This window comes from Eurypyga helias, unplaced genomic scaffold (genome assembly GCF_000690775.1).
Source record: "Eurypyga helias isolate BGI_N326 unplaced genomic scaffold, ASM69077v1 scaffold26992, whole genome shotgun sequence".
In the NCBI taxonomy this organism is placed as follows: Eukaryota; Metazoa; Chordata; class Aves; order Eurypygiformes; family Eurypygidae; genus Eurypyga; species Eurypyga helias.
This window is the reverse complement of record NW_010235835.1, coordinates 1-10,596: the sequence shown is the minus strand read 5'-3', so window position 1 is coordinate 10,596 and position 10,596 is coordinate 1. Positions and strand designations below refer to the sequence as shown.

Sequence of the window (10,596 nt, the reverse complement as noted above, 5' to 3'; positions counted from 1 at the left end):
CACGCTGCTGCAGGGCGTGCACCAGGGAGCCGGCTTCCAAGACAGTGAGTCCCACGCGGCAGCGCCGCGCTCCGCCTTACCGGGGGAGCGGGGAAGAGCCGTTGGGGGAGCGGGAAATATCCCCCGGGAAACGCGGTCCCTCTGTCACAGACGGCCCTTCCCCAGGTTTCACTGGCACGTGGGCGCTACGGGGGTGGCCTGCGTGGGCTTCTCGGGGGCGGCTGGGGTGTTTCAAGGTGGATAAGCGTGAAGGCTGCTACTCATCCTCAGGAAACGCCATTCCCTCCCGTTCTCCTGTCCCCAGGTTGGTCTTCCCCTGTCTCAGTGCAGAAGAGTGTGTTCTTTTTACAGGTGTTTGCTTTCTGGGTTGTTGAACTGGCTCGTAGATTTCCCTCCAAGTGACGTGCAGGTAGATTTTTATGTTCTGCTGATTCTACTGTCGCTTGCCTTCCTCACCTTTTCACCCTGTCCCCCAAAAAGCTGTGATCCTGAGCGCTGAGGAGGGCCTTTAGTCTGGTTTGTACAAGACTGACTGTGCGTGTGTGTGTATAAAATGTGCTTAACCTTACCACATATAAGGGGAAAAGGCTGATAAATTAGGAGCTGCCGTTGATGTGTGTTTGAGTACCGACTGGAGTTGTTCTGCTGGTTCCTGCTTTCAGTCAAAATTTGGGAGATGTTTGACATAATGTTTCCAGGCCAGCCTGTTCCCTCCAAGGCCTGAGAACAGTCCTGCAGGACAAGTTGCCAAATGTGCTTTCTGCTCCCCCACACCCATTTTTAGACTAACTGGTGGAACTACTGGAACAAACGGGGTGTTTTTTTCCCCTTAAATATGTGACTTAAAAGCTGTTTACAAGTCAGTGAATATCTCCTGAGAAGAAGCATCCATTCTGACTTTCCTGGAAACTCTTGAGAAGAATCTGGAGGGGGAGACATCTGGCAGGCCACCCTTTGCCAGTGGATTCTGTTCACCTGCAGAGCTGACTGGCTGTTAGCAGCCTGATGACGTTCACCAGCAGCCCCGAGCTGGAGACCTGGGGTTTCTCTGGTTTCCAGGCAGGTACGCACCCAGCAATGTGCAACACCTGAGCTTTGACCTCTGCTGGCAAACGCAGCTTCCACCTAGTGAAGAAATCTGGCAGCTCTAAAAATGACAGCTGCTGTTTGGCTAATTTACACGAGCATACACACATTTTTCTAAGCTGAGTAAAGGTCTGGGTGTTGTGACAGTTGTTCTGTGTGGGTATCAGCTTCAGGGGTTGCTTTCCAGTGTTTTATGGTACAGACTTGTGTCTGGCTCTGGATTTTTAATTCTGGGAGTGAGCTGGTCCTGGAACTTGCAGAGTATGAGGAGAGATTTGGAATAGTTAAGGAGAAAAAAATGGGGTGGGGGGGGGCTGGAGCTTGTCTTATAATTCTTGTAATATCAAAGATAACAAGTATCTGGGCAGTAGGTTAGGAGGTAACTGGTGATAATAGACCTGTCAGTTTGTCATCAGTTCCAAGCATAATAAAGCCAGCAGAGGTTTAGACTAATAAAGGCTTAGAGGAGAACGACAAAATGCCAGTTAGCAGGCGGGTTGTTAGGGGGACAGACAGCACTTGCCAGATGTGACAGCTGCAGACGGCGCAGTCCTGCAGCATGGTGCTCTTCGGTGGCTGTTCGGCTGACTGCAGCATCCTGCTGGGTCGGTACCACGGTTTGACTGAGGAACTGGAATGGTTCTTCCTCAGTAGATTCAAAAGGGGTAAGTGATGAATCTTGCAGTGGAAGGAGAGGATTACTCACTGCCGTGGAGTGACTTTGCAGCACCAAGGTTTTTCTAGCCTTGTATTTGTGTGTGCTGAAATGTAAGAGAAACTCAACGCTATTAACAATCCACATTGAACTATAAAGATACTAAATGATAAATGGTGTAACTAAATAAACCATATAAATTCATAACTAATTAAAAAGCAAAAATACTAATAATTACTAGAGGCTCACAGGTGACAGAGTGACTAATGACACTTCACGGCTGTGGGTGGTTTCGGCTGGTACTGCTGCCAACAGCAGCTGTCTGGCTTGCTGTGCCCACTTCTTTCCCCCGGTGTGAGTGGGGGGCAACTCTTTTTCCCGCAGCAGCCTGCCGGTTGATCCTTTGTAGTGATTCTTGCATCATCAGTTGACGCAGAGTGATGAGAACTCGAGGAGACAAGGGCACGAGTGAAAATGTGTAAGGGATTTGCACCAGGCTGAGCAATTCATCCTGCCAAAGGGAAGGATAAGGGTGGCATGAGGTCTGTTCATAGAACTTGATCCTTTGTAGTGATTCTTGCATCGTCAGTTGACGCGGAGTGATGAGAACTCGAGGAGACGAGGGCACGAGTGAATACGTGTAAGGGATTTGCACTGGGCTGAGCAATTCGTGCTGCCAAAGAGAAGGATAAGGGTGGCGTGATGTCTGTTCATAGAGCAGCGGGATAGCTGGGAGTTCGATGGAGGGCAGTTTCATGTACCGGTCAGTGCTGTTTAAAGCACTGTCATGGAATCACAGACTGGTTTGGGTTGGAAGGGACCTTAAAGATCATCTGGTTCCAACCCCCCTGCCATGGGCAGGGACACCTTGCACTAGACCAGGCTGCTCAAAGCCTCATCCAGCCTGGCCTTGAAGACTTCCAGGGATGGGGCATCCACAGCTTCTCTGGGCAACCTGTTCCAGTGCCTCACCACCCTCTCCGTGAAGAACTTCTTCCTGACATCTAATCTAAACCTCCCCACTTTCAATTTAAAACTGTGAGCCCTTGTCCTGTCACTACAGGCCCTTGTGAAAAGTCTCCCCCCAGTTTCCTTGAAGGCTCTGTTATGTCTTGCACAATGTCTTTCCCGTGTTCTCCAGGGACTTCCCTCTTGGCTAAACATGTTCTCACTGAGCTTTTCGTCTAACTTTATTGCTGTGGGACAGCCACCTCCCTGCAGCCAACAGCTGTTTCACCCTGCCGTCATCTCCGTGGTCTCTCTCAGCACCAGTCCAGGGACTTCCCTCTTGGCTAAACCTGTTCTCACTGAGCTTTTTGTCTAACTTTTTCACTGTGGGGCGGCCACCTTCCCGCAGACAACAGTTGTTTCACCCTGACGGCATCTCCGTGGTCTCTCTCGGCACCGAGTGTGAGGCTGTGTTTAGCTGTGGGATAAAGCAGTTCTGGTCGTAGCCGTTACTCAGCTGAGGGGAAGGAAAACCAGCAGAGCCTCTGGAACAGAGCTAAAGGGTCACACCTCTTGTGCTCCCTCTGTTCCCTGTCCAACACGGAGCTTGAGAACTGCTCAGAAAGGTGTGCCTCGGCCTGCTGTTAGCTGACCTGAGGCCGAGTGGCAGCCTCTTCTTGGGAGGCTGAAATTCCACTTGCATATTGCCTTTGTTCTCGAAACACGTCATGCTGAGCAAAATGTCAGCGGGATATGCAAGGATGCAGGAGGATGGTTTGAAGCTGAGAGGTTAAGTGTGTCTTGGGTGCTGCTCTCTGAAACGTTTACAGTAAAGATTGTTCATTTTTGTCAGAAGTTCCTTTGGCAGAGGCCAAGGTGCAAGCTTGTGTCTCACTTGGTGGGCGGTTGCCACGTGACGGCTGCCACGGCTGATGCGGAGTTTGAGGACAGTGTTTGAGGGACAGCTGTCACTGAGCTTCATATGTTTCTTTCATTCTGGCTGCCACACAGAGCGCTTTCACCTTCTGCTTCCACCAGCTTTTATTTTTAAGTGCCCTTTTTTCTTTTTTTTCTTTTTGTGAACAGAAATGATGTTTTATTAATTGAAAGAAGCTTTTTAAACACACTGAAGTGACTCCTAGTAGGGCTTGTTGGATAACAATCATCATTGCTTTCACTTTAGCTTCTATGGATCTTGTTTAAATACTCCTGGCTCTCTGCATCAAGGTGCAGGAGAGCCTGTGAGGGGGACCCTCCGCCGGCTTTGGGTCGTGACCGGGGTTTCTGTGAAGGCCGCAGCGAGGAAGCACTGGCTTGATGAGTTCCGTCAGGCCCTGGCTGCGGGCGCCGCGTGGCTGTAACTGCTGGCGGTGAACAGGAGGTGGCAGTGGGTGGTACCTGAACAAGTGCCGGTTTCTCTGCGGACGTGTAACACGGTGCATTGGGCAGGCTAAAACCCAGGTTCTTCAAGCGCATCACTTGAAAGCGGGAAACGTGCAGTATCCCTTCGGGAAGCGACCTCATCTAACCTAACTCTCATCGGTAAGGAAAAATATCTAAGGCTTTAGAACGGAGAAAGAAAAGTTGCTTTCCCTTGACTGTGCGAGTCCGGCAGCGGTGCCACGTGCCGTGTGGGCTCTCTCGGGCCAGCTGTGGGCAATGCTGTTCTGTTCCTTGTCATCTGGTTGTTGCTGGGTTTTTTCTAAACCACTTCACTGGGGTGCTCCCCAGAACCTCCTGTTTATAACCCCTGCACAACTCCACTTGCTCCTCCTCCTCGTACTCTGTTCACACAGCTGGAACTCGGTGTCCGTTAGCAGGTGTCCGTTCAGATCCCTGCTGCGCCCTTCCTCCTGCGGTGCCGCCCGGCAGCGCTGCTGCGTGGGTGGGTGGTGACACGGGCTCTACCTGCCTCGCTGCCCCTGCTGGCTCCTTCCCTTGCCCCTGGCGTCTTTGCCGCGGTCGCGGCTCTTCTGCAGCTACAGAACCTCGAGCGAAATCGCTCCTCTGTTGCCTCCAATGGGGTCGGACACTCGACACCTCTGTCAGCCTTTCTCCGCCTGTTGTCCCTCCCGCAGCACTGCCTGCATGTCACCCTGCGTGGTGCGTCGCTGGGCTCCCTTGCTCGTTGGTTCCTTCCGCAGATGAACACCAATCGCCTCTGCTCCCGCTTCCGTCCATTTGTATCCCCTGTTGCCTCTTGGCCTGTCCGTTGCGTGACCCTCCTGGTGCTTCCTTCCGTCAGTGCCCGTTGGAGTGGGCTCCTCATCCCTGACGTGAGTTTATAGCAGCAGTAATTACGCATGATTAGCAGGGATTCTTAACTAATCCTGGGGCATCGTGGCTCAAGTTCAAAACGAGCAGATTAACCCAAAACTCAGAGTATTTCTCCTCTGCCTGTGTGACTCGTGGTGTGCCAGTGGGTATTTTGAAGGTTGACTGGAATGTCAGCGGACTATCCTGGGCAGCAAAGGAGCGTAAGGAGCACTGCCCGCCCCGGAGACTCTGCTCCAACACCCTGCTGTCCGTCAGGTTCTGAACATTGCGCTCTTTCCTTTTCAGTACCGACAAAATGCCAGAAAGCTCGGGAGCACTTCGGAACAGTGAGGACGCAGCTGGAATCTCTGAAGACCAAGTTTCCCGCTGATCAGTATTACAGGTGTGCAGGGTCACACACAGCCAGGCAGGGATATAGGAGCTGCCTGGGCGCATTTGGCACCGTGACTTTGGAAGAATGATTTAAGGTTTACGGGCTGGATGCTTCTTTCTGCTTGAAAAGCAAAGGGTGGGAGAGAAGTGTGAGGCTTTTCATCAGCGTAGACAAAAAATGCTTTTGCTCAAACACTCCGTTTGTAACTTTTCACTAAAAATACACAGTATTTAATTCTTTTCCTAGAAACATTTCAAAAAGAAAAAGGAAGCTTTAAGAAATCCTGTTGGAGCTGCCCTTGTTTCCGGGAGCAGAGTATTTGCTGCTCCATTAATTTCAGTGAGGTTAGGTTTGGGGCATTTCTGAAAACAGCACTCTAAATCTGTCGTGAAAGGGCTGCTTGACACTGCAGGTGCTGAATGAAGTTGTCACCTTTGTGCTTCCTTTGCTGCCAGAAGGGGACAGTGTCTAGCAAGAACGTTTCAAAGATTCATCACCTTGTCAGCTCCGATCTGCTGAGGGAAGGTGGGAGCGAAAGCCCTGCTTCTCGTGGGCACCCCAGCCCAAAAAACTCTGTGAACAGAGGAGGTGGGGGGTGGGGTGTGAGCAGCGCTGGCGTCCAGTGAAGTTCTGGGCTACCGAGTAGGTGACTTCAAGCTGGTGGCGTTTCGATAAGCTAAAAATACTGCCAAGAGCTGTGTGTAAAGGCGGAAAGCGTAACGTGTGCGTAATGTGTGCCTGTTGCCCGACTCTCTGGTAGTAGCTGTTACGTACTGCTACCCTGCCGTGGTGTTTTCCTCGACAGATTTCACGAGCACTGGAGGTTTGTGCTTCAGCGGTTGGTGTTCCTGGCAGCGTTTGTCGTCTACTTGGAGTCGGAAACGTTAGTGACCCGCGAAGCTGTTGCAGAAATACTTGGGAGTAAGTCCGTGTCGGAACTGAAGAGAACAAGCTTGCGATATTGTCAGATGCTGTCCCTGTCAGAGGTACAGGGAAACGGCGGAATTTCGCTTCTTCCCAAGAAATAGCTTCCAAAATGGGTCTGGTGTTTGGTGTCATTACATAAACAACAGATTCTTTTGGAAGGTGGAAGTGGGCGAATGTTGTTCACAGTGTGAACACAAGTATTTCGTCATTGGTAAGTTCGTCAGTGAAGATTCATTCAAATTGCATCAATCTACCAAAAGAAAATACAGGGATGAGATCTTATTTTTCACACTTTCTGCTTTTAGTGTTAAAAACTATGGAAAATGGATTGAATTCTTCCGCTGTAAGAGAATGTGTCCTCCCAGAGCGAAGGTTTTGGGAGAAATTGGGAAAATATTTTTCTAAGAGGTGACTGCAGATCCCCCTCCTAGTTATTAATGCTGATTTGGTTATTCTGTCGGACCAGTTATAACCTCTTGCGTGTCTAGTTGAGGGTGTACGAGATGCTAAATCAAACGGCTGAGATGAGACGGTGATGATGTCACACAGAGGCAGAGGCTGACTGTGGTTGTGTAATAATGTTTCATACACTCAGCATTTTGAATTAGCTCCAGTAACCAGCTGCCTTGGCAGCGCGCTGGTTTCACTCACGCGTGGTGCCGCCTGATTGCCACTCTGTTTTTCATTGCAGTCGAAGCCGAGCGGGAGCGGGGCTTTCACCTGGACATTGAAGACTATCTTTCTGGCGTGCTGACTCTCGCCAGTGAGCTGGTAAGGAAGATATTCATGTGTCTGTTTGGGTTGAAACTAACTTAAAGCAGCGTTTGCTACCTTTCCCAGGATGTTCCTGGAAGTTATGATAGGTGACCCCTTGTGCTGAACCTCTAGCAAACTGGCTCATAGAATCACAGACTGGTTTGGGTTGGAAGGGACCTTAAAGATCATCTAGTTCCAACCCCCCTGCCATGGGCAGGGACACCTTCCACTAGACCAGGGTGCTCAAAGCCTCATCCAGCCTGGCCTTGAACACTTCCAGGGATGGGGCATCCACAGCTTCTCTGGGCAACCTGTTCCAGTGCCTCACAACCCTCTCCAGGAAGCACTTCTTCCTGATATCTAATCTAAACCTCCCCACTTTCAGTTTAAACCCGTTTCCCCTTGTCCTGTCACTACAGGCCCTTGTAAAAGTCCCCCCCAGCTTCCTTGTAGCCCCTTCAGGTACTGGAAGGCTGCTATAAGGTCTCCCTGGAGCCTTCTCTTCTCCAGGCTGAACAAGTCCAACTCTCTCAGCCTCTCTGTATGCCAGAGCTCACTGGTATTTTAAGATTTATCTAGTTAATTGATTGAAAATCCAGGATTGTTGCCCCCCAAAAAAACGGGGCAGATCAAGTGTAAATAACCTGACTGGAACAAAACCGTTTCATCTGGTGAAGTAAGAGATGGGAGCAGTGATGTGATTTGGGTGGGTTCCTCTGTGATGTTCTCCTGTGCGCCTTCCCCTCCAGGCCAGGCTGGCCGTGAACAGCGTCACGGCCGGTGACTATTCTCGCCCCCTCCGCATCTCGACTTTCATCAACGAGCTGGATTCCGGCTTCCGCCTGCTCAACCTGAAGAACGACTCCCTGAGGAAACGATACGACGGCCTGAAATACGACGTGAAGAAAATTGAGGAAGTGGTTTACGACTTGTCGATCAGAGGACTCAGTAAGGAGGCAGCGGGGGGTGGGGAGAAGTGAAGGACGCTCCTGGTAACGGCATCATCGATTACCTCCGATGGTTGCCAGTTCCGACAGTAGCTTAGAAGAAGTGCGGCTGAAAGCTGCTCTCTATTTTCTTACAAAAGGTGTAGTACGGGTGTTAGATCTCAGTGTTTTGTAAAATCGCATCTAGATTAGGGCAGGGGGCCGTTCCCCCTGGGGTTCCTCTGCCGAAACACAGGGTGCCATTCTGTGCCCGGCAGCAGCAGGGGTCGGTGTGAGCTCAGTAGTTCCCTAGCGTCGCTTGGCTGCCCCGGCCGTGCTGTGCTTCCGCTGTCGGTGCTCGCGCCTTCGAGGTGGGCGCAGCACGCGGCTCGGTGCAGATCCGTGTCGTGTTTTGGAGAACACGCTGTGTAAATATCTAGCCTTTTTTCTTTTTTTTTAAAAAAACTTTTTTTGCCTTTTTGTTCCTTAAATTTTCACCTACGTCAGTAAGTTGAACAGATTTGCCTAACTGTTTATTACCCAGTTCTTTTAAAATCGCTTCTGTTAATGTACTTTGGTCATTGGTCATTTCCCCTTAACTGAGAAAATAGTGAAAATATTCCTGGGAAGCTCTCCATTGGAAGCGGGGTGTTGCACCCACCCCGCCCCCCTTTGTTTTTTCCTTGCCTCCAAGGTTTCTGTTGCCAGGGAGAGCAAATGCCTGCATCCACTGTCTGGTGTGTGTCTTACTGACCTGGGTAAATGCTGAGGTTTATTGTGGTCGTTGGCCTTGAGAACCCAGTGTAACTGATTTCAATTGGTTTTAACTCCCAAGATTCCAACTAGGGAAATGATGACTGGTAAACCAAAGGCAGCGGTTGAGGCTTAACAACCTGTTCAGGCCACAAGGGTACCTGTGCCCCAGCATTAAAAAAAAAAAAACCCACACCAGAACCGTAGTCCGCGTAGTAAAACATTTGTACCTTCAGGAAAGGGGAAGTTGCGCGTTTCGGATACTCTGTCTGCGAGGTGTTCGCAAACACCGCCAGCCCCTTGCGTTTGTGCGAAGGGACAGACTCCCCACCCAGGCTGTTCGTCCTCTTGTCCTCAAGGACTTGGAGTTTTGCCTTTCTTCTCCTCCTTCTGGTGGTACGGGAGGATTAAGGAATAAAACTGGCGTTGTTAGGAGGAGGAACATTTCCCGAGGATGACCACGAACAGTCAGGTTTGTTAGTGCTTCATTTGGTTAGCAAAGACTTACCACTGTTGCAGTTAGGGTTTGGTTTTGTTGATTGGAAGAAAATGCTTTCATGGTTATTTTGGCCAATAAAAGCTGTTCCTTCATTTTGGACATTTGCTAACTGCCTGTTGTCTGACTGTTGTTGCTTGCTTCCCTTCCTGGGAGCCGCCTCGGAAATACTGTCATTACGTTCAGCTGCACCTGGGCAGTAAGGGAACTCCTCACTTTGCCTGCGCGCTGCGGGGTGGTGCACACTTACCCGCTGCACACGGAGCCCCAGACAGGTTTCATAGGTGCTTTTCTTTTTATTTTGACCTATTTCGCAGCGTAAAACAGGAGAGGTAGGGAGGAGTTTATCCTTACCTAATCCAGGATGTGGCAAGGTTCATCTTAAGAGCATCTCAGAACCATGGAATCACAGACTGGTTTGGGTTGGAAGGGACCTTAAAGCCCATCTAGTTCCAACCCCTCTGCCATGGGCAGGGACACCTTCCACCAGACCAGGTTGCTCAAAGCCTCATCCAGCCTGGCCTTGAACACTTCCAGGGATGGGGCATCCCCAGCTTCTCTGGGCAACCTGTGCCACTGCCTCACCACCCTCTCCGGGAAGAACTTCTTCCTGATATCTAATCTAAATCTACTCTCTATAGAATCCGAGAATGGGTCGGGTTGGAAGGGACCTTACAGATAGTCTTTCATGTTTGTCCTCATCCTGTCTCTGGTGACACACAGCATGGGGAGATGGTAAATTCCCTCTTGGACAGCTGAAGGAAGGGAGGTGTAACTTCCTGAGCCCCTGGCAGAGAGAGCGGCCTTCAAAGCCCTTCTCTGTTCTCGCCCTGTGCCGCTGCGCTCCTTTCTCACTTTCACCCCGCGGAGGTGGGAGGAAGGAAGGAGCTTAAGGCAGCTCTGCTGCCAGGACCAGAGACTGGTGAAACAACACCCTGAGGTTCCGAGACAGAGCCGTGCAGACCAAGGTCACACAGGAAACGTGGGAGCAGGGGAATTAGAGCCGGGTTTCCTGGGCACTGGTCTGATGCCCCTCAGGTTGGAGGACTCCTGGCACCCAGGGCAGGTGTTTATTAGGGCTTTGGGGTGGCTTGTGTCCTTGTGCCCCAGGTGCTGGGTTGCATTTGGTCACACAACAGGTCTGCTTCCTGGCACAGGATCCCATGGCCTAACGCCGTTTTTCGGTAGATCCTGGATCTGCCAGCTCTTGGATCTGACGTGGTTGCCAGAGCCGGTGGAGGTACGCGAGGGCTGTGCCACAGGTGCAGAGGTGTAGGTACTGTGGGAGGGACGACTGGAGGAGCAAGTCTCTGACTTAGAGCTTACCGAGTCCGCAAGGTGTGGGATCCTTCTGTCTTGGGCTCTGTGGAGAGCAAGTGTGGCGCGGTCGACACGCTGG

At 51.0% G+C, this 10,596-nt stretch overlaps 1 protein-coding gene across 1 annotated transcript; it reads left to right on the top strand.

The window, feature by feature from the left end:
- Positions 1–4: 4 nt before the first annotated feature.
- On the top strand, positions 5–8,109 carry TSN (translin; the record flags this gene model as incomplete). The annotated part of the gene is made up of 5 exons (XM_010146890.1): positions 5–44; positions 5,252–5,348; positions 6,145–6,260; positions 6,958–7,037; positions 7,772–8,109. Coding segments are annotated over 5 exons (564 nt in total), but the record flags the coding sequence as incomplete, so codon positions are not given.
- Between the last annotated feature and the right edge of the window lie 2,487 nt (positions 8,110–10,596).